This window comes from Schistocerca piceifrons, chromosome 9 (genome assembly GCF_021461385.2).
Source record: "Schistocerca piceifrons isolate TAMUIC-IGC-003096 chromosome 9, iqSchPice1.1, whole genome shotgun sequence".
Taxonomy (NCBI): domain Eukaryota; kingdom Metazoa; phylum Arthropoda; class Insecta; order Orthoptera; family Acrididae; genus Schistocerca; species Schistocerca piceifrons.
In genome coordinates, this window is record NC_060146.1 from 206,417,604 (window position 1) to 206,445,063 (window position 27,460).

Consider the following 27,460-nt stretch of genomic DNA (forward strand, 5'->3'; position numbering starts at 1 on the left):
CAACAAAAAGATTCATTCAATTAAAGCTTTCGGCCATTAAGGCCGTTGTCAGCAGTACACACACACACACACACACACACACACACACACACACACACACATCTGCAGTCTCAGACAGATGAAACCACACTGATATTGTTACATTCTATCCTGGATTTTCCATTGTTTGACTTCAGTTTGTTACTTATATTTGATTTTATAATTGTATTTATAAAAACAAAGATGCTGTAACTTACCAAACGAGAAAGCGTTGGTATGTTGATAGAGACAATAAAAAACACACAAACACTCACACAAATTTCAAGCTTTCGCAACCCGAGGTTGCTTCATCAGGAAAGAGGGAAGGAGAGGGAAAAACGAAAGGATGTGGGTTTTAAGGGAGAGGGTAAGGAGTCATTCCAATCCTGCGAGCGGATTGCAATACATCCTACGTTCCCGTAACCCTCCTGGCCTGAACCTTCGTTAATCACTGTCGCACCCATCCAGCCCCCTCCCTGTTCCCATTCCAGCACTACACAGCCGTCATTTCACTGCCACACCCAGTCTTTTAATTTCTTTTTATTTTTATTTCTCTGCTTTCCATTACTTACCCCCTCCTCCCTCCACACCTTCTCTCCCACCCTCCGTCTAAACGGCAACATTTCACTGTCTGCCACTCCCACCATACTATCCCTCCCCCTCCCCGCCCCAGCCTCCTCCTTACCCCCATCCACTCCCATCATGTACTGGTGCTGCTGCTCGCAGTGTAGTTTCAGCTCTCTGAGACTGCAGACTTGTGTGCAGGTTGTGCTTGCATGTGTGTGTGTGTGTGTGTGTGTGTGTGTGTGTGTGTGTGTGTGTGTATACTGCTGACAAAGGCCCTAATGGGCGAAAGCTGTGATTGTGTGAATCTTTTTATTGTGCCTATCTCGACTCAGCATCTCCGCTATAAGGTGACTAGCAGCTTTGCTTCTCTCATATTGTTATATTTTCTGTGAAATTCGGTGATATACAAGGAATTACTGAAAAACTATTTGAGTAATATTTTCAGATTAACTTGTCATAGTATATCCTAAAAAGGAAAATTCACTTGAGAAAACTCTAAAATTATGAGGATACAGAATGGCTATGCCATTAGTTAGTTTCAGGTTGCAAAATTCCTGAACTGCTGATAGACACATTTAAAAGTCTAAAAACTTTTACGGAATCGTTAACTTAGTCAGGAAAGTGTTATGGGTTGGGGAAGGTTTGAAAAGAGAGGTGTGTCACTCAAAAAAATTAATATTATTATTATCATCATCATCATCATCATTTATTCATTTCGCCCTCTAAGGAGCATGCAGAACCATTAATTAGCACTGGTCTTCTTAGCTCTCTTGTTCTTCTTTTCTTCCCAAAATTTCCTCATCCTGTCACTTTGGGCCTGTCTTCTTTCTTGCGTCCATGCGTTTTTCAATTTCAGATTCTTTTCCGTTGGGTTTTTGGTTGTGAACTTATGAGAGTTGGTTTCCTGTCTGTACACAGTCCGTGTGGTTTCTAGTGGGTCAATACTGAGTTTTGTGAGGTCATTTTGGGTTTCTGTTAGCCAGCGTGAAGTGGTTTGGCAAGTTCCTTTGATGATAAGGAAGATTTTCTTGATCATCTATTATTATTATTATTGTTATTTATATAAATGATATGCCACCTAGTATTACAGGTAGCTCTAAAATATTTCTGTTTGCTGATGACATTAGCTTGGTAGTAAAGGATGTTGTGTGCAACATTGACTCGGTTTCAAACAGTGCAGTTTACGACATAAGTTCATGACTTGTAGAAAATAAATTAACACTAAATCACAGTAAGAATCAGTTTTTACAGTTTTTGACACACAATTGAACAAAACCCGACATTTTAATTTCACAGAATGGGTTGGAAAGCCCACGTTCAGGATCTTGTTCAAAGACTTTATTTGCTCTCATTTTTACTATTTAAATGGTATCTGAAGTAAGTGATCGTTCGACACAAAAATTAGTCTACTGTGCTTATTTTCATTCGCTTGTGTTGTATGGTATTATAATTTGGGGTAACACTTCCCATTCTGAAAGGATATTTTTGACTCGGAAATGGGCGGTTCAGGCAATAAGTGGTGTAAGTTTGCAAATCTCTTATCGACCTCTGTTCACTAGTCTGGGTATTTTGACACTGGCCTCTCAGTATATATATTCTGCACTGTCATTTCTTGCTAACAATATCAGCATATTCCCGAGAATACACCCAGTTAATATTTGGCAGGAATCCAACCTGAATTTGGATCTGACTTCTTTAACTCTTGTGCAGTATACTGCTGCTTCCATTTTCAATAAGCCACCACGAGAATTCAAAAATCTTAGCAGTAATCCATGTACTTTCAAATTGAAACTGAAGAGTTTCCTCATGGGTCACTCCTTCGATTCTGCTGAGGAGTTCCTTGAAAAATTAAGCTAATTCTTATGTTGTATTGTGTCTCCGTTTACTGAAAATTATGGTTTGACTTTTTTTGGTTTCATAAAAATTTTATTTTTATCTGTTATTACTTTATGTTGTAATTTCATGTACTGACATGTTCCATGATCTTGAACATTTGCTCCTCAATTTGGTCCTACAGAACTTGATGTGTAAATAAAAATACCTCATTTGAGAGGGACACACACACACACACACACACACACACACCTATGAGAATGAGTGGGATCTAAAGATCCCAGAAGCTTTGATTAGTATTTTCTACTGTTAACTGTGTGTTGGCAGTAGTGAAGGTTAGTACTGCCCTGCCATTTTGCATCCTTGTGATGTTGTAGTATAGCCTCACACCAGCTAACTCTAACAGTGCAATGGTACTCTTTATTTTACAGCATGCTGCATCAACTTTGTTCTGTAAGCAGACAGTAACTCTTAGCCAAACTTACTATGTTTAAACTCACAGCATGTATAGTGATTGTGTGCAATTGTGTTTCCTGCACGGTCGCCAGACGATTGCTGGGTGCTGGAGGTGCCGGATATCGCGTGGTCAGAGCTGAAGGACATACCCTCCATCCACAAAAGGAAGCCACGGCTCTGGCACAAGGCCCCACTGGTCCCAACTGGCGAAATTGTCGTCATAGGCGGCTATGCCAAAAATATCTTTGGCACCGACGAAATGTTTGCTGGGAAGGTGAGTGTCACATTTTCAGTAGGTATACATTATAATGAGAAGCACCAGGTAGTATCCGAGGTACGGAAGTCACCCACCGGTGTTCAAAATGTTTGCTTGGTAAACTGTGTCGTTTGTGACCCGCTACATTTGCAATCCGCACCTGCACGCACACTGCAAAAATGATTTTTGTTGCACATATGTGGTTGTCTCAGTAGGTTATTTTTGAATTTCCACCATAAATACATGAGTACATGCGTACTTGTCGGTGGGAGTTATTCATAATAGGTGGTTTTGGTAGCAAGTTTGCACTCAGAAGTGTGGTGGTGATGTCTTATGGGGGAACCATATAGACTGATCCTCTTTGATTTTCTTCATACTTGCTGAATATTAATTTCAATGTGTGTAAGTAAGTTCCTAAAGTGTTATGATGCAATTGTCAAAGCAGCTTGAAAAAAATTGCCTTCGAAGCTCATAAGATTTCTATGTACTGTTAAGTACAAAAAATTTCCATCATTTTGCAAGATTCACCTGTAGCTGAATGCGTAGCGTAAAAGTCTTAAAATCGCAAAGTCCTGATTCAGTTCTCACTAGTAGTAACATTTTTACTTTTGTCTGAATCCTATATTATCAAATTAGTATGTTACTTAACAAAAACTGAATCATAATTTTTAATAAAGATAATAATGTTTTGTGTGTAATTTTCTAATCACATGAAAATATTAAAATTTGATATAGACAAGGAATGCATTATTGTTAAATGAGCAAAATTACGTACATCCTTTATACTGTTCAATCTCCAGAAATAAAAATAGCATTATGTTTTCCATTTTTCTACACTTGTGTACCATATTTTGAATACTTACATATATGTGAAATGGTACTTCAAAACCAGCCTCAGAAAAGGTTAGGGCATTCCCTGCAGGTGACGCGCAGTTCTTGCTGGGGGAACTGTGAGAAGTGGGCAACTAGGCACCTACACAATGAAGGCGGATATCATTAATGTGATGACCCTTACTGGGAAGGCGGAAGAGTTGATAGACTTCATGTAAAAGGAGAACAAAGAACTGATGGGTCTTTAGTGAAGTTAGATGGAAGGAAAGAGGATGGAGGAAAATGAGGAAAGGCTCTACTGGAGTGGTGGACAAGAAGCCAAAAATGCAGTAAGTATCATAGTAAAACCAAACCTAGAAGAATGTGTGGAAGCAGTAGAATACACAAGTGATAGGATGATGAGGATTCGGCTGAGGACAAGGAATGTAGTGAAGGATTTCATCCAAGTATATGCGCCACAAACAGGAAATAAAGAAGAGAACATAGAGGATTTTCTAGAGGTATTAGAGAGTTTAATTACAGATGTGGAAGCAATAGTAAAGGGTGACCCAAATACTCAGGTAGGCAAAGAAAGGCTGGGGAAGGAGGAGATAATTGGCCCACATGGATATGGGAGGAAAAATGAGGAAGGAGAGAAACTGGTTGATTTCTGTGAAAGAAACGGGCTGGTTGTGAGCAGCACATGGTTCCCTAAAAACAACAGCCAAAAGGTAACGAGATACGGGTGGGGTGATAGACGGACGAAGGTGGTGGAAAAGAAAAATCGGAGACAGTTGACTGGTGTAACTGCACTCTCAGGAGAGGCTTTTGATGGAGACCATCGAGTGGTGGTGGCAAAGATGAGATTCGATGAATTGAAAGACATAAAGGAAGAAAGGGAAAGGAAAATAAAAGTGTAGAAAGTAAAGGATGGCATGGTACAAGAAAAGTGTAAGGAGTTACTTAAGCATAAAATCCCTAACATCGAGTATGGCAATGTGGAAGAGGAATGGAGTAAGTTCAAAGAAGTATTTGTAAGCTCTGCTGAGAAGACCTGTGGCAGAGTGCCCAGAAGGGTAAAGGAAAAGGAGACACCATGGTGGAATGAGAGAGTGAAGGAGGCAGTAAAAGAAAAGAAAAAAGCCTGACATGAATGGAACAGAGGCCGAACAGCTGAAAGTAAAAGGAAATACCAGGAGAGTAAATATAAGTGTAAGAAAATGGTAGCAGAAGAAAAGGAAAATCTGGGAGAAATTCACCCAAGAGTTGGAAAAAGATATTGCTAGTGGTAAGAGGATAATATATTGAATTACAAAAAGTATGAGGAAGGAAAAAATATACACAAAGCTAGGGAAAGGGGAAAGCGGAGAGCTATTAATGCAACCAGAGGAGATAAGGAAAAGATGGAAAGAGCACTGTGATAAATTACACTACTGGCCATTAAAATTGCTACACCAAGAAGAAATGCAGATGATAAACGGGTTTCATTGGACAGATATATTATACTAGAACTGACATGTGATTACATTTTCACGCAATTTGGGTGCATAGATCCTGAGAAATCAGTACCGAGAACAATCACCTCTGGCCGTAATAACGGCCTTGATACACCTGGGCATTGAGTCGAACAGAGCTTGGATGGTGTGTACAGGTACAGCTGTCCATGCAGCTTCAACATGATACCACAGTTCATCAAGAGTAGTGACTGGCGTATTGCGACGGGCCAGTTGCTCAGCCACCATTGACCAGACATTTTCAATTGGTGAGAGATCTGGAGAATGTGCTGGCCAGGGCAGCAGTCGAACATTTTCTGTATCCAGAAAGGCCCGTACAGGACCTGCAACATGCGGTCGTGCATTATCCTGCTGAAATGTAGGGTTTCGCAGGGATCGAATGAAGGGTAGAGCCACAGGCCGTAACACGTCTGAAATGTAACGTCCACTGTTCATAGTGCCATCAGTGCGAACAAGAGGTGACCGAGACATGTAACCAATGGCAACCCATACCATAATGCCGGGTGATACACCAGTATGGCGATGACGAATACACGCTTCCAGTGTGCGTCACCACGATGTCGCCAAACACGGATGCGACCATCGTGATGCTGTAAACAGAACCTGGATTCATCCGAAAAAATTACGTTTTGCCATTCGTGCACACAGGTTCGTCGTTGAGTACGCCATCTCAGGCGCTCCTGTCTGTGATGCAGCGTCAAGGGTAACCACAACCATGGTCTCCGAGCTGATAGCCCATGCTGCTGCAAACATTGTCGAACTGTTCGTGCAGATGGTTGTTGTCTTGCAAACGTCCCCATCTGTTGTCTCAGGGATCGAGACATAGCTGCGCGATCCGTTACAGTCATGCAGATAAGATGCTTGTCATCTCGACTGCTAGTGATATGAAGCCGTTGGGATCCAGCATGGCATTCCGTATTACCCTCTTGAACCCACCAATTCCATATTCTGCTAACAGTTATTGGATCTCCACCAACACGAGGAAACGTGATGGTACGCATTTCTCCTCCTTACACGAGGCATCACAACAACGTTTCACCAGGCAACACCAGTCAACTGCTGTTTGTGTATGAGAAATCGGTTGGAAACTTTCCTCATATCAGCACATTGTAGGTGTCGCCATTGGCGCCAACCTTGTGTGAATGCTTTGAAAAGCTAATCATTTACATATCACAGCATCTTCTTCCTGTCGGTTAAATTTCGCGTCTGTAGCATGTCATGTTCGTGGTGTAGCAATTTTAATGGCCGGTAGTGTACTAAATGTGAAGAACAGCAATGGAAAGGGGATAGAAGTACGGCAGGGGTCTGGAAGAAGAGGAGGATATAACGATGTTAGAAGTGGAACTAGCTCTGAGAAAAATAAAAACAGGAAAGGCACCTGGGATAGATGAAATTACTGTGGAGATGATAAAGGTAGCTGGACCAGTTGGGCTACAGTGGCTATATAGACTAATAAGATTTGGACCCAAAAATGTGTACCAGAAGAATTGGGAAAGGGAATAATAACCCCAGTTTTCAAGAAGGGTTACAGGAAAGTATGTGACAACTATCGAGGGATTACACTCATATCCCAAGTAGCTAAAATAATGGAGAGGATACTGGAAAGAAGAGTGAGGGAAAAAGTGGAAGGGCAGTTAGAAGAGAAGCAGTATGGCTTTCGTCATGGTAGATCAACAGTGGACCCAATCTTTAGTATGAGACAGTTGATGGAAAGACATTGGGAGTATGGGAAAGATCTGGTGATGACATTTCTCAACCCAGTGAAAGCATATGACAGTGTTCCCAGGGAAAAGGTATGGGTAAGAATGTTACGGAACTAAGACAAGGAATTGTGATATCACCACTACTATTTATAATACTGATGGATGAAATAGTCAAAGAGGCCAAATAAGCCGATAGAGGAAGGGGAATGAAGTTGTTACTATTTGTGGTGTGGGGAACAAGCAGTAAGGAGGTACAAAAACAAATAGACATCCTAAATGATAAGGTCGAGAAATGTGGAATAAAATTTAGTCTGGAGGAAAGCAAGACTATGGTGGTAACCAGAGGGGAAAGAGAGGGCAAGGGACAAACTCGTATTAAGGGACGGGATATTGAAATAGTGGACAACTATAAATATTTGGGAAGTGTATTAATGGGGAAAGCTCATTTGGAGACAGAAATTAGCAAAAGAATACAACAGAGTAGTACATTTTACCAGTGTGTGAGGGGCTTGGTGTGGGGAAGGGAAGTGCCAATGAGGTGCAAGCTGGTGCTATACAAGACTTACTTCCCACCCATACTAATTTATGGCTCAGAGACTTGGACTGTGATTAGAAGAGAGGAGAGTAGGATACAGTCCAGTGAAATAAAGTTTCTGAGAAGTATGCTAGGGAAGACGAACAGAGACGTAGTGAAAAATGAAGATGTTAGGGAGGAAATTGGAGTGGAGAAGTTGACCGGGAAAATTGAAAAGAATAAATTAAAATGGTTTGGGCATGTGAAGAGGATGGGAGAGGGAAGAATACCAAGAAGAATGATGGAGTTCAAGATTGAGACCAAGAGGAAGACCGAGAACAAGATGGATTGATACAATAAGGATGATTTTGAGGAGGAGAAACCTACTATGAAACCAAATTGTAGAGGAAGAATGGTGGAAAGACCGAGTAAAGTGGCGAAGTACCATTGATACCCCAACCCGACCAGATGTTGGATGGGGGGGGGGGGGGAAATCATGATGATGATGGCTTAATGGCTTACATATTCAAGTGATTAGTAATTAAAAATATAAACATGTTATTAAAAAATGAGATTCAGTACTTGTTAACTAATGTTTCCATTTCATAATAATTATGGGATTTCAATGAAAATAAAAAAAATATGCCCCCTTGCAAGATTCAAACCAGCACTCGGCTATCTTTGGCTTTTTGAATTGCATTGTATTGCTTTAGGAAATTTGTCTGGGTGCTAACCTTCAAATCATATTTGAAGAAAAGCAATGAGGGCCAGTCTCCTAGGCCCCTTTCTTAGATGGTAAGAAAAGGGAATAGGAATGCCATCCTGAGGTATGTATTGAGGATAAAAATCAAGTAAGTAAGTGAATCATGACACATGAAATCTCTCTAGTTGATATTTTGTGGTTAGTGATATTGATATTGGTATAGAATAGTAGAAGGAAGAATCCAACAGTTCCTCACTTCTTAATTGGAAGCAGATGAGGAATAGCAATATTTTCTATGCTTTCGTTCATACACTCATTGTATTTAAGAAAACACTGTAAGTGAATTTAATTGGCAGTAGATTCAAGTAAACAGCACATGTTGTTCCCCCATTCTTCTGGCCAGAAGTGCTCGGACATGTTGCATGTCTTACTTAACACTGTCTGGCTAGTACAAGGATACCAGTCAGAGGTGTGCAATGACTGAGTGCCGAAGTGTGAACACTACACAAACCAACACTGTGCAGAGCCATGGCAGACATGCTCCTTCCAACGATATGGGAAGCTCTGTATTTTTTACTAACTGCATCGGAGTACATTTTGTGGCATAAGTGTGGTGTGTATCTTAAAGTCTATACACAGCGCGCTAAAAGTGATGGGGCGTACATTCGTCATCAAACTATTTTTGGACTACTGTACAAATAGAGGGGAAAATGACGAATATAGGGGAAGGGAAATTACAGTTTATTGGGTCTCTCTCAATATTTTCATTCAGTAAATATTGGTAGTTGTCAGAGCACCGTTCCATCGTAAGAGATGGATGAGCTTACAGCGACAGGACAAAACAGTACGGGCACCTCACTTTTGTAGCTCGGTTTCTGACTCGCCAGTAATACACTGTCCCCTCCCCTCACCTACCAAATTGAAGGATATTCAATTGGAAGGAGCAGGTAAATGGAAACTGTGCCCGGGAAGATCAGTACCAGTGACAGAGCTAGCAGTGTGAACGTGCGACGTTTGTGCGAGCAGACGACTGCTGGATGCTCGATGTCGGCGAGACAGGGGAGGAGTGGGAGCTGAAGTGGACGGAGGTGGTGCTGCCGTACGACCACGGGGAGCCCCGCTGCTGGCATGGGGCCTGCTGCACCGGGGAGGGGCAGCTGCTCGTGCACTCGGGGCTCACACAGCCGCACTACTACACCCGCATCAAGCTCAAGGTGCCGCCGGACCTCTCACCTCGTGTCTATTTGCGTCTTTGTCCTGTTTTGTTCTGTTTACAGTCATTTTCGATCTCTTCCAATGTCAATCTAGAGTATCCGACAACTGACAGTATTTTCAAAATATTGATGTCAGGAGTTTAGACGTCGATATTTTAAATTCTGTACTGAAGTCTTTGTAACATTTTAATATCGATGTAGAAGGCAGAATATCGACTTCCAGTGTCGGCGAAAATGTGGACTACTTCTTACCAGTCGTCAATTTCTTTTTTCATTTGAACGAATCATTTTGTGATCGTGTCTTGTAGCATCATCAGTCCTGTGGTTAAAGGAGTAGAAATATCATTTGGAAGAAAAAGTCATATATCGTGTTTCCACTGCGTATTCAATTTGGTAACAAAAACTTCTGTTGAAAAGACTGGTAAATTACTTCTGTGAAAAGGGTTGTAATGTGGTTTATATAAAATATAGTAGCAGGTGATGAGCTAAGAAAAGGATCAGACCTCAAACTAATTCAAGACATATTCAGTAAGTGGAATTCGACGTATTATATGGTTGAAGGAGTTTTGCAGCTGTGTCCAGAGATGTCATTAAATACCACGTTAGTGCACCACCGATGCAAACAGCTGGAGACGGTTGTGACATTCTGCAGTTGCAAAATTTACTGCTTGTGAAATTTGTATAGAAAATCTGTTGCCAGCAGTAAAGTAATCCTTGTAATTGTTATGTTTAGTATCAAAATATCAGGTATGCAATCAATACAGACTACTGGAGAGACTGAAATGTAACATCGTAACAGAGGTCAGAAATCGAAAAGTCTTAAAACTGACTGAGACCATTATATATTAGCCGTTCATGCTGCAGTTTGAAGGCAGTCAAAATCTTGAAACAATTTGCTTGCAGCTATTTAAATGACTTCCAGTGAGGATGAGCAACAAACAAGTTGAAACGTTGATATCCTACACCTTGAACAAGATCCATTAGGAGTATCATTGAGTCTACCTACCCAAAGCTGCAAAACATTGCAAATTATTATTTGATTTGGATAGCCCCATCGTCGGCTTATTAAAGACTGTTCTCAAAAGTGGGATGTGCTCGCTATCAACAACTAATAGACTGAAGGGAAATCATCTGTTGAAAATGTTATTGTTACAGTATATTGACAGATAGTTGTGGGATACATAATCTTACATATTGTTATGTTTATTGATTAATAAATATGATAAATGATGTGTTTGCATGTTGTGTTTTATGCCATTCTGTCGTAAATCCTTTATTTAACATTGATGTTTTGTGAGCAGTTATTATAGCCTATCACTGTTTAGTTGAAATTACCATCGATGATTAGCCGACATTACACACTGCTGTGTTGGGCCAACCTTTTAGTCTCTTCTTGCCTTATAGAGATAACTCCCTTAGTAACAGACTCCTGTGCTATTTGTTCCAGTACTGATCTCTACACACCACAGCAATTTCTGCTAACTTGCCTTTTTTGGTGGTTTCCCAGAGATTTTCTACCTGTCATATTTTTTCCATTACCTATTAAATTTCCCCCTGTGAGTTCGAGGGTAAAATAGGCCCGAGGTATTCCTGCCTGTCATAAGAGGCGACTAAAAGGAGTCTCACATGTTTTGGCCTTTGTGTGATGGTCCCCTGTAGGATTTGACCTCCATTTTTCAAAAATTTCTCAAAGAGTGAGCCAATTGGGGGAGGGCACCTTACATGGTGCATAGTGTCCCTCATGCGCTGAGACCTCTCGCTTCCTTCGTCGACATGGATCTGCACTTCGCTCATGCTCCAGCTGTTGGGCGAGGTCACCCTCCTGGGTGCATTTACCTCCATCCTCTTTGCAGTATCGCTTTCTGCACTGTCAATGAAAATAGACTTCTTAGCTTGTTTGTGCCTGATATCCAGCACGGTATCCAGTCCGATGTGGTGGGACCGCCATGAACTCTGTTTGTTGTGGCCCCCTGACCACAAAGGGATCGCTTTGCTGATGCCTCCCAGCCAGGTGGCCTTTTCTGCAGCTGGTTGACGCCCATGGGGAGGACCCCTGGTCGGAGTGGGTGGCATCAGGGCAGATGACATGCCATGAAGCGTAGTACATCATCTCTTCCTGGTAGTCAGACACCAGCAGTCTCCAAGTGATCAAGGTCTAACTTCAATGCTAAGAAATACGACCCCAATATGCACTCCCCCCCTCCCCAGGCCACACCATGGGAGGAACACCAGGCTAAGGATGGCAGCGAAGCTTATTCATCCCGGTACCTCGTACATACGAGTGTTGATCGGGTATCTTTCTTGTCAATGAAACCTCAGTTTCTTGTGGAGCATTTAGAAGACAAGTTTGGCGAGATGGAGGGCTTGTCCAAAATGCAGTCAGGGTCGGTCTTTATCAAAACAGCATCCTCTGCCCAGTCACGGGCACTACTAGCCTGTGACAAGCTGGGGGATGTTTCTGTTTCCATCACACCCCATAGGGGCTTAAATATGGTCCAGGGTATCATAATTCACAGGGACCTCCTTTTGCAGTCTGATGATGAGCTGCGCGCCGATTTAGAGGTGTCCATTTTGTCTGGTGCATCCACCGGGGTCCAAGAGATAATCAGGTTGCCACTGGTGCCTTCATCTTGGCCTTCGAGGGTGACACATTACCCGAGAAGGTCAAGGTGATGGTCTACCACTGTGATGAAAAGGCCTCCCCCAATGCGATGCTTTAAGTGCTAGAAGCGTAGGTCTTCCTGCTGTACTTCCAGCATCACCTGTCAGGATTGTGGATGTCCTTCGCATCCCAATACTCCCTGTACCGAGAGGCTACATCCTGTGTATATGACATCAACCTACGCCGCTGCTATGACAAAGGTTCTACCATCTTCCGTTCTGCCACATCGAGCTGGCTCTCAGAGCTGTCAAGACTCCACCTGCCTCCTTGATTTTTTTTTTTTTGGGGGGGGGGGGGGAGGCACTTGCCTTCCTGTTGCTCCTGCACAACCTACTTCAGGAGCAAACCCCCCCCCCCCCCCCCAAACCATCGGGGATGTCAGTCCCCACTTCTCAGCTGGAGAAGTGTAAGTCTTCTTCGGCTCCTCTCTCCAGGAAGGGATCCGTTAGGTCACTCCCTTCCCAGGCTCCTACCAATGGCAAAGCTGACAACTGCCATTGGCTGAAGCAACCACAGGTTGCTGGTAGTAGGGCATCACGGTCCTCCTCAGCCCCTGAGACTGAATCAGTGAAGCCCTCCCAGCCAGACAAGCTTAAGGAGCAGAAAAAGAAACCTAAAAAGAAAATGACCCTAAGAACCAAGGCCCTGCAGTGGCACACACACAACCACTACCTACAAGCTCTGTGTCTAAGGATGAAGTGGAGATTCTGGTGCCGCTGAAGACCTAGATCTTGTTCGGCCCTCAGACACAATGTATGTCAATCGCGCAGGTACTCATCTGGTGGCAGCAGGTGACCCTGAAGTGATGAGTGCCTCATTGGGTATTTCATGCCTGCCCAGTCTCACGATCACATCATGCTCCACTGTAACTGCAGCAGTTTTTTGCTCCACCTGGCTGAGCTATGGCAACTGTTAAGCTTTACGCCTGCTTTCTGTATTGCCCTCCAGGAAACCTGGTTCCCGGCAATGCGGACCACTGCACTCTGCAGCTATAAGGGATATTACAGGAATCGCCGCAACTATAATAGTGTCACGTGGAGTTTGCGTCTATGTCCTGAACTCAGTATGTAGTGAACCTGTGTCCCTTCAAACCCCTCTTGAAGTTGTGGCTGTCAGGATAAGGACGACACAGGAAATAACTGTCTGCGATGTATATCTTCCTCCAGATGGTGCAGTGCCCCTGAACGTATGATACATAAACCCCCTAAACCTTTCCTACTTTTGAGAGGGAGATTTTAATGCACATAACCCCTTATGGGTTGGCACCATGCTTCTAGCTGAGGTAGGGAGGTCGAAAATTTACTGTCACAACTCGACCTCTGCCTCTTAAATACAGGTGTCCCCACACATTTCAGTGTGGCACATGGCACATACTGGGCCATTGATCTCTCGGTTTGCAGTCCTTGCCTTCTCCCATCTATGCATTGGAGAGCACATGATGACGTGTGGTAGTGACCACTTCCCTATCTTCCTGTCACTCCCCCGGCGACATGCCCACGGACGACTATCCAGATGGACTAAGGCAGACTGGGTAGTAGCCTTCACGTCTGCTGTCACCATTGAATCTCCCCCACATGGTGCCATTGATGTTGTCGTTGAGCAGGTCACTACAATGATCATTTCTGCGGCGGAACATGCGAGCTCTCATTCTTTAGGGTGCCCCCGGTGAAAGACAGTCCCTTGGTGGTCGGCGGAAATCGCTGAGGCAATTAAAAAGAGCTGGCGAGCTCTACAGCGACGTAAGCGGCACCCTTCTCTAGAGCACCTAATAGCCTCGAAACAGCTCTGTGCCCACATTCGCCAGCTTATAAAACGACGGAAACAGGAATGTTGGGAGAGATACTGTCGACCATTGGGTGTCATACGTCATCTTCCTAAGTCTGGACGAAGATCAAACGTCATTTTGAGTACCAGACCCCAGCAGGTGTCCCTGGCATTAACATCAGTGGTGTGCTATCTACGGATGCAAATGCGATTGCCAAGCACTTTGCCGAGCACTATGCTCGAGCCTCTGTGTCAGAGAACTATCCCCCAGCCTTTCACACCCTCAAATGGCGGATGGAAAGAAAAGTCCTCTCGTTCACTACATGCCGCAGTGAACACTATAACGCCCCATTTACGAAGTTGAAGCTTCTCAGCGTCCTTGCACATTGCCCTGACACAGCTCCTGGGCTGGATTGGATCCATAGTCAGATGATTAAACAACTCTTGTCTGACTTCAAGTGACATCTCCTTGTCATCTTCAACCGGACCTGGTGCGATGGCACCTTTCCATCACAATGGTGGGAGAGCACCGGCATTCTGGTGCTCAAACCCAGTCAAAACCCACTTGATGTGGATAGCTACTGGATCATCAGCCTCACCAACTTTCTTTGTAAGCTGCTGGAACGTATGGTGTATCGAAGGTTGGGTTAGGTCCTGGAGTCACGTGAGCTACTGGCTCCATGTCGGGGCGGCTTCCGCCAGGGTCGCTCTACCACTGATAATGTGTCCCTCGAGACTGCCATCCGAACAGCTTTTTCCAGATGCCAACATCTGGTTGCCATTTTTTTTTTTTTTTTCTTACATAAAGCATACAACACGACCTGGCGACATCATATCCTTGCCACATTGTATGAGTGGGGTTTCCGGAGCCTGCCCCCACTTTTTATTCAAAACTTCCTGTCACTCTGTACTTTCTATGTCCAAGTCAGTGTCTCCCATAATTCCCCTCGTATTCAGGAGAATGGCGTTCCACAGGACTCCGTATTGAGTGTCTCTATTTTTAGAGGCTGTTAACGGTCTAGCAGCAGCTGTAGGGCTGTCGGTCTCATCTTCTCTGTATGCAGATGACTTCTGCATTTCATACTGCTCCTGTAGTACTGGTGTTGCCGAGCATTGCCTACAGGGAGCCATTCTCAAGGTGCAATCATGGGCTCTACTCCACGGCTTTCAGTTTTCAGCCACTAAGTCATATGACATGCATTTCTGTCAGCGTCGCACCGTTCATCCTGAACCAGAACTTTACCTTCCTGACGATCCACTCACTGTAGTGGAGACATATCGATTCTTAGGACTGGTTTTCGACACCCAATTGACTTTGCTACCTCACCTTCGTCAGCTTAAGCGGAAGTGCTAGCAGCATCTCAATGCCTTCCATTGCCTGAGCAACACCAACTGGGGTGCAGCTCGCTCTACACTGCTGCAGTCCTACAGAGCCCGTGTTCAATCCCGCCTCGACTATGGGAGTCTGGTTTACGGTTTGGCGGCACCCTCAGCGTTGCGTATACTTGACCCTGTGCACCACTGTGGCGTTCGCCTAGTGACGGGAGCTTTTAGAATGAGTCCGGTGACCAGTGTCCTGGTGCAGGCCGGATTCCCTCCATTGAAGGTTAGGCATGCACAACTGCTTGACATGTTCATAGTTCTCCTGCACATCCGAATTAACATCTCCTTTTCCCAACCGCGGTGGTTCATCTCCTACATCGGCAGTCCCGAGTCCCTCCCATTACCACCTCTCCTTGAGGTCTGTTCATGTACACCTCCACAGTAAACACCTAGGCCGCAGATTCTTCTGGACCTTCGCGTGGCCCTAAGGACTCCATTAACCCTGCAGCTCTCCGCTGTCACTTCCTCTAGATTCTCGACATGTACCGAGGCCATGAAGTGGTTTACACCAGCGGCTCGATGGCTGATGGTCACGTAGACTTTGCGTATGTTCATGGAGGATATATTGAACAGCACTCTTTGCCAGACGGCTGCAGTGTTTTCACTGCAGAGCTGGCAGCCAGATCTCATGCTTTTGAACACATCTGCTCATGCCCTGGCAAGTCATTTCTCATGTGTACTGACTCCTTGAGCAGCCTACAAGCTATCGACCAGTGCTACTCTTGCCGTCCTTTGGTAGCGTCCATTCAGGAGTCCATCTATACCCTGGAATGGTCTCATCGTTCAGTGGTGTTTGTGTGGACCCCAGGACTTGCCAGAATACCAGGCAATGAACTTGCTGACAGGCTGGCCAAACAGGATACGCACAAACCACTTCTGGAGATGGGCATCTCCAAAACTGACTTGCGTTCTGTCGTACACCTCAGGGTTTTTTGGCTTTGGGAGACAGAATTGCATAACAGTACACACAATAAACTGTGTGTCATTAAGGAGACTATGAATTTGTGGAAGTCTTCCATGTGCTCCTGTCACAGGGAATCAGTTGTCCTCTGCCGGCTCCGCATTGGCCATACATAGCTAATGCATGGTTACCTCCTCAGTCACGAGGACCCACCTCGGTGTCACTGTGGCTGACAAATAAATGTCATCCACCTCTTGCTGGACTGCTCACTTTTAGTCGCTCTACAGTGGACTGTTAACTTTCCCAGCAACCTACCTTCGGTGTTGGGTGACAATGCCTCTACAGAAGCTTTAGTTTTACGATTTGGGTTTTATCATTTGATTTAAGTTTTAGTGCATGTCATTTGTCCCTCTGTGTTCTCCACCCTAGTTCTTTTAGGGTGGAAGTTTTAATGTGTTGCAGAGTGGCCGGGTTCTCCTTTTTATTCTCATGGTCAGCCAGCCATGGTAATCTGCTCTCTTGTTTCGATCTCTTCTACATGTTTTTTGCCCTTCTGTCATTCTTGTGGTGTTCTTTCTTCCAGCTGTGTTTTGTATGTCTCGATTATTTTACTCCCACCCTTGTGGAATTATTTTAATCGGAACAAGGGACCAATGATCTAGCAGTTTAATTTGTACTGATCATTTTTAAATTGTGGTCAGATTGTGATAGTTCTGTCACTGTGCTTTGATTCCAAAGCACACATGAATGGCAAATGAACCAGAAGTTTTCGCCTTTATGGTCAATGAATTTAGTAACAGAAATGCAATGAAAATGTTAAAACATTTCTATGTTAAATGTGTTGCAGGTTCTTTCTTACCTTACCCTTAAGAAAATTTTGGTCCATTGTAGCTTCCATCATTGCCTCTTGCCGCTCTCTTCTACTAATGTAAGAACCCTGTTTCATCAGCACACAAGAAATTGATGGAAAGGAGGAGAAAAGTTGGGGGGGAGACATGTATGGTAATATATTTGTAATATCAAATTTAACAGCAGTGGAAGAAGAGTGCAGAAAAGCAGGGCAGTTCTACAAATGCATTAGGGGGCTTATTTGGAGCAAGGAGGTGCCACAGAAATCCAAGGGAATTATATACCGAACCTACTTTGTCCCCATATTGGCATACGGAAGTGAGACATGGGTAATGCACAAAAGCGACAAAAGTAGAATACAGGCTAGTGAAATGAAGTTCCAGAGGAGCAGGTTGAGTGTACCAAGACGAGACAGATTGCGAAATGTGTATGTGAGGGAAAGACTAAAGGAGGAACCAGTACAGGACAGGATAGAAAAATCAAGACTGCAGTGGTATGGACACATGAAGAGAATGGATGAGGGAAGAATTCCAAACAGGATGTTTGATCTGCAACTGGAGGGGAAGAGGCCCAGAGGAAGACCAAGAGATAGATGGGTGAAGGGAGTGAAGGAATGTGTGACGAGAAGAGGAGAGAACTGGACGAAGGTGGAAGAGGGGGAATGGTGGAAAGACAGAACACGATGGAGAGGCTTGTGTTCCCGACAGACCCAGCCAGTGGCTGGAAACTGTCCAAGATGATGGAAAAGAGTAACAAGTGATGCATTAAAAAAATTAAATTATTGGATGGCATTCATTATTGGTTGGGAGGCCCCACCTGGGGATGTTCAGCCATCTATGCATACAGATGTCAGAGGGAAGCAGTTCCTAGAATATAGAAGTACAGCAAACTGCCAATTATGCTGGCTAATGTGGACCCAAAATCACATGGATAACCAAAAAAACGTATATAATCCAAAATGCTCATGTTTTTACTGGAAACTGCTATTTACAAAATTCTGCATTACATAAACATTACTCGCCAGAAACTACTGACCTTTAGCTCCTAGGGGAAAGGCAATCATACAGACAGGAAATTGGCAGTGAACTTATTACAAGGGTAGACTTCTTGCACGTAGCTGAAGATGAAATGGGAAACAACGGAAAAAAAATCAGAGATCAAAACACCTTCAGCCATTTAAATTTCCAGTTATATTATTTGAACAACCAGTTTCAGCACGACATTACGTCATCTTCAAGCCTCCTGACAGATATATAGGTAGAATCCCACCTCTGGTCCGTTCAAAATAGGGGCCAGCATTCAGTGACTGATATCCATCGATTTTTTACACTGTGATCCTTTCAGTCATCACTTATCTGCAAGTGATGATCGGAGGGATTGCTGTGTCAGAAATCAAGGTTACCAGTCATTGAATGCTGGCCCCTCTTTTGACTGGACCTGAGATTCTTCCTGCACGTCAGTCAGTGGGCCTGAAGATGGCATAATGTAGTACTGAAACTGGTTGTTCAAATAATATAACTGGAAATTTAAACGGCTAAAGGTGCTTTGATTCGACATTTTGTGTCGAACAGCTGAGGTCTCCCAACTACCTGTAGAAAGATGAGACCAGAAATGTCCGATGGTGGGATAGGGGTCCACTTTGTCTTCTGGCAGTAAAACATGAGTCACGTGTGCGATATTGTGGTCTTCATTCAGAAGAATGGTTTGGTGCGGCTCTCCTCACAGCTCTATCCTGTGCCATATCTCTTCATAATTTCTGAAACCTACATCCATTTAAACTTGCTTACTGCATTCATCTCAGTTCTCCCTCTACAATTAATACCTACCACATTTCCCTCCAGTACAAAATTAATAATTCTTTCACAGCTCAGGATGTGTTATGCCAAGTGATCCCTTCTTTTATTGCAGTTGTGCCATAAATTTATTTTTTCTCATCGATTTGGTATCCTCTAATTATTTATTCTGTCTACCCACTCGATTTCTATTCTCTTCTTGTCTGAAGGGCTTATCATCGATGTTTCACTTCTGTACAAGGCTATACTCCAGACAAATACCTCCAAAAATGACTACATAACTTTTAAATTTGTATTAGATGTTAACAAATTCCTCTTTTTCAAAAATGCTTTTCTTGTTATTGCCAATTTGTATTTTATATACTATCTCCTTAAGTCATCATCAGTTTTTTCCTGTCCAAATAGCAAAACCTGTCTATTATGTACAGTGTATCATTTCCTAATCTAATTGAAGACATTGTCCATTCCATTAAACTGTACTTTTGAGTCTGTAGCTGTCTCTGACACAATTGTAATGTCATCACAAACAGCAAAGTTTCTGTTTCTTCTCTCTGAACTTCAATTCCCTGTCCAGATTTCTCCTAGTTACCTTCACATCATGCTCATTAAGCAGATTGAATATTATTGGGGATAAGTTACAACCCTGTCTCACTCCCTCTTTAATGTCCATCAACCCCTACAAGTTGTAAATAACCTCCTGTTCCCTGTATTAAATCCCTGCTATTTTCAAAATTTGAGAGAGAATATTCCAGTCACCATTGTCAAAATCTTTCTCTAAGACTACGAGTGCCATAAACCCTTGTTCAAGATCAGCTGTAGGGTCAGTATTGCCTCACAGGTTTCTACATTTCCCCAGAAGCCCAAACTGTTCTTCCCCGTGGTTGACTTTTAGACATTTTCCCAATCTTCTGTAGGTACTGTGTCAGTATTTTGCAAGTGTGACTTATTCAACTACTAGTTCACAATAGTTGGTAATATTCACATGTCAGCTCTTGCCTTCTGTGGAATTGGAATAATTATTTTCTTTGTGTATATGAGAGTATTTTGCCTACCTCATATAACTTACACAAGAGGTGAAATAGAAAATAGGAATAATTATTTTCTTCATGAATATAAGGGTATTTTGCCTACTTCATGTAACTTACACAAGAGGTGGAATAGTTTTGTTATGACTGGCTCTCCCAAGGTTGTTGTCTACTGTAGGGGCCTTGCTTCGACTAATGTCTTACAGTACACTTCCAGATTCCTTTTACAGTATCGTATCTCCCACCTCATTTTCATTTATGAGGTTGTGCAGATAAGTAATTCCTCTGAACTTTTTGTATGAAAACTGCCAAAGCTTTTTAAGTGAAACAAATGTTACTAATGTTCTACATCTTAATTTTTCGTGTCTACATATTTATTTCTCAACATAGTCACCCTGTCGACGAACACATTTCTCTCAGTGAGAGATCAGTCTGTTGATATTGTCACTCTAGAATGTTTGAAATCATTAATGGAGCCATGTCACGTGTGTTTGCACTGTTTCATCATCATCAAAGTGAAGTGCTCGAAGAAGTTGTTGCAGATGAAAATTGGATAGAACCAACATGGGACTGTATGGAGGATGATCGATGTCAGTGAACCCGAAACTCTGAATCAGATGTGCAGAATGGGAAGTTCTGTTCTTGTGGTGGAACTGCAGAGTTTTTGCTGCTCACTGATCCAATAGTTTGCACCGCACAGTATCGCAGGGGTGACAAAGGATCTCTGAGTAGAATTCTTTTGTGACAATTTGGCATTGTGGTGTGCACTCAATGTGATGGACCTTGATCTTACTACAGACCTGCCGTGCCTTTGCTGGGTCGAGGAATTTCTCGACTCGGGACTCTCTCTCTCTCTCTCTCTCTCTCTCTCTCTCTCTCTCTCTCTCTCTCTCACGCACACACACACACACACACACACACACACACACACACACACACACACACACCAAATAGAAAGACTTGTACCAGACAGCCGAATTCCCCACAACAACATTGTCATTTCAGCTTGTTGAGGATCTGCCAAATGCAGTTTGCTATCCACTGATGTGGTGGGCATCTTTGAAGCAGTTGTAAGACTCATTTATCCTGAGTTTCTATGGCATCTCCACTGAAGCAACTCTCCCACACTTCATTGGTTTATGTGGGAAAACAAGAGATTCGGAACTTTTTTTAACATATTTCATAGTGTGTTAGTAAGTCAAATCTGAGGATAAAATGGCCCATAGAAACAATGAGTGCAGGGATGGTGCATTTAAATGTTTTCATAGTTGCCTGAACCAGTTTTAAAGTTCTGACTGCAAAATGTTATTTTATTCTTTTTCAGGATCATGCGGAAGAGCTGATACTTCTGAACTTCACACCTAAGTCTTTGCGCAGGTAATAATACATCATCTTAGGTATCACTGATCATTAGTCAAAGCTTTGTGTAAGCTGACTTTGCTGTATGTATCATTTCAAAAGATCAAGAAATAATTTAATGTGTCAGCTATCTAAAAGTAAATATAGTTGGGTAGACTGCATACAGTGCATGTGTAACACAAAAGGAAAGTAATATGTTTGTTGGCCTGACTCTTGTTATCAAAATTTACACAAATACATCATAAGAAGCTATTGTTTCCCTACCCCACAGTCGGGAGAGTGGTGAGTGGAAAAAAAGGTGTACAGAATGAAGCTTTCAGTCCTGCTACATTAAAACTGTGCTGCAGACTGGAGAATACCTGGTTGGCAACATTTGAACAATTTTAATCTGCCAATTCATTTCTTAAGTCCATAAAGATCTTGTATACCTTGTTGATTAACACCCCTGGGAGACACATCATCATGAAGAATGCTGCAAAGTTTTGCCAGCATATGCCAGTTAACAAGAGAGCAATCATTGCAGAATTTAGCTCCTCACTCAGTTGGTCAGGTATGCACAGAAATTATAAAGCATTCGTGGGGACCATTTGAATGGAAACAATTTGTTATACCCAAACCAGTTCCTGAGATAATTACACGGTCATCACTTGGCATTTATTCTGTAGAGTTTCTGCCACTGTGGACGTCTCTGGTGCACACTATTTTACTCTGAGCCATATTCACTGCTGTAAGTTGAACATTGGAAAGGTAGTCAGAAAGGATGATAGTCCAATAGTGAGGGGAAAATTATCTCCAAAACTAATTTTAAAGTTGCTTATAAAATGTGCGCATCAGGATGGACACACAGATCCCATCCTTGTAAGAGCATTGCCCACAAAACACACGGCTCTGGGTTCGAGTTCAGATTTGACACTCTTAAGAGGAAGTCCCAGGTTGGAATAAACTTTGTGAAACCATGTATATAGTGGTATAATATAAATGGATAGATAAAAAATTTATTCCGAAGCGGTGGCAGGGGAACACATACACTAAAGGATTTAAATTTGTGCATGCTTTCGGAGCCAGTGTCTCCTTCTTCTGGCAGAAGAGTTAAAGGGGAGGTTTAGGGAAAGGGGTACAGTTCAGAAAAGTCACCCAGAACTCCTGGCCAGCGGAGACTTACCAGACGGGATGGGAAGGAAGGACTATGTGTATGGAGGGGTAGCTTACAGTGTCAGGTACCAAACACTGTAGCTGTTCAGCAAAATGGACCCTCATTCCTGAGGAATCGACGAAATGCCTGAGGAATCGACGAAATGTTATCCAGAGCGGTGGGATAGTAGTTAAGGTACAGTTGTGGAGTCCTTAATGTTGTGGGTTTGAATCCCATTAGGTGTTCTGAAATTTATGCTTTTAACCCTTTATTGAAATGAGCTTGATCATCAATTTTATTAAATTAATTGGTTTAAGTGTAATTTTTATTTCTAATCCTGGACTGTTTCATTTTAATCATCATATTAACTTTTTATTTGCTCTCTTTTGAATATTTATTGATGTGATTTTAATTATTTTTGTGTATTACCTTTGAAAAATTTCTTATGTTTTATTGTTTGGTATTTTTGTCCATGTTATCACATTCATTATTTCTGTTCTTTATTTTGAATGAATTTAGTTTCATTTCTTATTCTTTCTTTTATTTAAATCTTCATCTATGTTATTTATTCCATAGTGCAACAAGAATTTATGTTTTGAATATTTGTACGGTCTCTACCATTCAAATGAACATACATCTCCTAACGAAAAATACATTTTTGAAACAGCAGATATAAATAACTTTCCTTCTCATCCCGTCTGGTAAGTTTCCCCTGAGCTGGGGTTCTGTGTTACTTTTCTGAACTGTATCCCTTTCCCTAAACCTCCCCTTCAACCCTTCTGCCAGGAGGAGGAGCCACTGGCTCTAAAAGCTTGCAAAAATTTAAATCCCTTAGTGTGTGTTTTCCTCTGCCACCTCTTCAGAGTAATATATTTAAATATTATGATAGGTAAATCAATCAAAATAATTAAAATGAAATGCACAATGATACCAGATGAAAGATGATTGACGAGACGGAAAAATGAGAGCAAATACAGAAAGTTAATGCAGCGATTAAAGTGAGGTGGCAAAGGATCTGAAGTAAAAAAAGATTTATGAGAACCAATTAATTGGCTAAAACTAATGGTTAAAGACATTCCAATATAGATTTTAGAGTAAAAATTTCAAAGCACTTGATGGGATTTGACATTAACTACTGGGTCTAAAGCAGCACCAGTCAACCTTTTTTACCTCTTGCCCACTGGTTCCACAGTAAATGTGATTTATAAAGTGGGGAAGTAATCTTACTGTATAAAATTTATGAAGCAGAATTACAGGAAATTAAAGCATGTAATGATAATTAATTACCAAGTACCTTATATCTAAATTTTATGAAAACCCAATGAAACTGTTTTTAAAACCCCAACCTCCCCTAATCTACACCTCAGGGTAGATAACCAGTCCTGGGGACATCCTCTTGTCAGCTTTAATCTGTCCGTAAGTTTCAGGCCCTGTGTCTTCACCCTCTTGACCTAATTACGACTTTCAGATTGTTAATGAATATCTGTTTGTGACCAATCTTCTGATTGCATTCATCTTTCTTTAAATTCCTGTGCTTTTTCTGTGCTTGAGACATAATTTGTATGTATTTGTTGTTGCAAAACTATAAACTTGTAACCTTAATTGTGTTGACACGATATCAGCTGTCGCCTACTGCCCCTTTCTGTTACTCACAGGAGGATCTTGAGGACAAGTTGTCTTTGATTTTCTTCATGCTCAACAGGATGTCAGCTTCTTAAAGCAGTAGGATGCAGTTCTCAAACTCAGAGAAATCTATTTAGTTTTATTATCAATATTAGGAAGGAAAGTTGCTACTCACCATATAGCGGAGATGCTGAGTTGGATAGGCACAACAAAAAGATTCACACAATTATAGCTTTCGGCCATGAAAGCCTTTGTCAGCTGTGGTGGACACACACACACACACACACACACACACACACTCGCACGTGCGCGCGTAAACACAACTTGCACACACGTCTGCAGTGTCAGATAACTGAAACCACACTGGTTCCAGTTATCTGAGACTGCAGACATGTGTGCAAGTTGCGTTTGCGTGAGTGTGTGTGTGTGTGCGTGCGTGCGTGTGTGTGTATGTGTGTCTATTGCTGACAAAGGCCTTAATGGCTGAAAGCTATAATTGTATGAATCTTTTTGTTGTGCCTATCGCGACTCAGCATCTCCACTATATGGTGAGTAGCAACTTTCCTTCCTAATATTGTTACATTCCATTCTGGATTTTCCATTGTTTGATTTAGTTTTATTATCAGTCGCATGAAAATAAATTAGCATTTGATACAGAAATATGAAACACCTTATTGTTAAAAGTGTCTATAAATAAAAAAGTAGTTAATTTTCTACTTGATGTGTTCTCTTTTTTGTACCAAATTTTAATGTATTGTGAAAAACTCATTTTCATGTGGTTAGTAATTAAAGCTAAAAAGATATTATTTTTAATTAAAAAGTTTGATTCGCTATTTGTCAGTTCTTTCTTGTAATTAAAAAGATATTATTTTTAATTAAAAAGTTTGATTCGCTATTTGTCAGTTCTTTCTTGTAATAAATAAAGAAATCAAATACAGTAAAAAAAAATTTCTCCTAGCGATAATCAAAATGGTGACTTTACGATGACAATACTAGTACGCTGCGCACTCAGCTACTGACGTCAAAAGTATTAAATATCTTGTGCTTCAAGTATTCAAAGGTAACTTCTTAATTTTGTTTGACAAATGCATCATACTGATTAATGAAAATGATGTGTGGGCACTGACATCGAAATCCACTTACATATGAAGAAAATCGAAGATCAATATGAAGAAAAGTGCTATTCCATAAGGTTTTATTGCCAGATGAATTTGTTTGTTCTCCTATTGACGAGAGAACCGCACCGAATGGCCTGCGAATAGGCCTACGTACTTCTGAAGTGCACATCACAGGATGTACATTGACACCATAAATGTAGCATTTAGGATTAGGCTATGAATAATGTGACCCAGTAATAGTTAAAGCAGTCATAAGACTAATGTGCGAGGAGCATAAATTTAGAGTGACAACAATTTTTATTTTCCAGGTTATGTGTAGACTTTGTACTTTCGCTAGTGGACGATCCTCGAATCAAACCAGAGCTAGATGCTCTGCCACGCTCCCTGCTTGAGCTCTTGAGGCGACGCCTCGAGCAAGACCAGGTCGAACGGAGGGCGCGCAGCATATACTATGAGGGCGGGGACGACTTTTCCACAACACCAACTGTCAACTGTGGTTGCGGATGATAAGATCTCTGCATGATTGGTATCTCACACTCCATGTGACTTGATTTTTCTGACTCATTGTTGCTCATTACAACACTGTGTCCAGTTTTTTTGTGTACTTACCCATCAGTATCATTAAACATTGTTTTACACATCTGATCTCAGCATTCATATAACTAAGTCTTTACCATATATGATATCTGACTTCCTTCTTTCTCCAAAAAAAGAAGAAGACAAATTACACCAGTTCCTATTTATAAGAAAATTATTATCCCTCCATTGATGCATGACGCTGTTACAGCCTGTACCTTCAGTTTCATTGCATGCACATAATGTGTCCGTCTCATGTCGTGTGGAAATGAAATACTGCATTAGAATTTCAGAATGCTGCGATGTTGATGTTTATGTCCTGTTCCTTGCGCTATGTGATTGGCATTATTCCTTTCACACTGCAGTGGTTTTGTTCCCCAAAAAGTTAAGTTTATTTAGTAGTGTACTATGTTTAAAACCCCTTTTGTGTGAAAGTGAAACTATTAGTTGTTACTACCCTGGTGTTCACAGTCCTTTGCACAGTTGAATCTTTGGTACCGGTCAATTTTTGGTAGTTACCATAAGTGGAGGAACTGCTACTAATGGATGTACTCCACAATTCAGTGGTTTCTCATCAGATTTGATTGATGGGGTCACTTATTTCAGTATGAATATATAAGCTGTGGAATTTTGACAGACTAATAACTAGTATTTGGACTGGTCTCTCAGTAACAAGACATACTGTTTGCTTTGCCCAGTTAAATGGGGCTAGGCAGAGCTTGTATTCATTTATCATTGCAGTCATAAATCGAGGTATCACTAAATGGCAGAGAATATGCAATGCCCAGTGAGCACTGAAGCATCACCATCAGATGTTGACATTTGCAGACTGAATGGTGATTGCTTTTTGTGGTTGTCATTAATCAGTTTTCAGGGGACATTTGGAACACTTATTGAAACAGATGTCCTGGAGCAAGCAATTAATATAAACCCATTGGGTTTGTTACACAGAAAACTACATGCTGTAATGTGATAAAAGTGAAGTAACACATCCTAGAGTATGTATTTAAGCCCATAGTCCCACTCTGCATTTTGAGTGAGTTTCAAGGTGAAACATGGAATACAGGAGCATTGAAAATTGAGTTTTGAGAAGTGGTTCATGAAAACAGTGTAAAAAAAAGATCCAAGATAAATACAGCTCTCAGTATGAAAATTATGACAGTGTAGCACTCAATTGGGGTTTATCTGTTGCTTAAGAATATTAGTTGTAACAATATTTTCAGTCCATTGCATACTTAATAAATATGTGTTTTATGAACAGTGTCTGGTTGTGACATCTTTTGCAGTCACATCATCATTATTTGGATCAAAAGTGTTTTGTTTGTTTCGAAAGCATCATCAAAGTGTACAGCAACATTTACAATTTTCCTTATGCTTGTAAGCTCATACATCAAAGTGAGCCTGTATACTAATTGAATAAGATAATTCATTCAGTGCTTTTGGCCATATTCAACATGAGTCATTTTCAAATGTACATGTGCATATGATCATGCATTTGCTATTAACAGATTGTTCATGAAGTAAGAAAATGAGGTAAATGTGCTCACACCTATTGCTAAACAGTCTGACTGCACGAAAACATTATCTTGTAGGCCTACTCGTGTGATTTGAAATTGACACTGATGGATCATTACACTGTCCTATCGTGACTTCGCTTACAATTTTATTTAAAAATAAAAATAAACCG

General features: G+C 41.7%; 1 protein-coding gene across 4 annotated transcripts in view; it reads left to right on the forward strand.

Annotated features, from left to right (window-relative positions):
* LOC124717379 (kelch domain-containing protein 2-like) overlaps positions 1-25,842 on the forward strand; it is a 108,748-nt gene extending 82,906 nt beyond the window's left edge. For all 4 annotated transcript variants that reach the window (XM_047244221.1, XM_047244222.1, XM_047244223.1 and 1 more), the window contains 3 exons: positions 2,967-3,148; positions 21,290-21,342; positions 25,506-25,842. In XM_047244221.1, the coding sequence (XP_047100177.1) occupies positions 2,967-3,148; positions 21,290-21,342; positions 25,506-25,704 (434 nt within the window). In that variant the 3' untranslated portion in view covers positions 25,705-25,842. The remainder of the gene's footprint in view (positions 1-2,966; positions 3,149-21,289; positions 21,343-25,505) is intronic.
* The last annotated feature ends 1,618 nt before the right edge of the window (positions 25,843-27,460 follow it).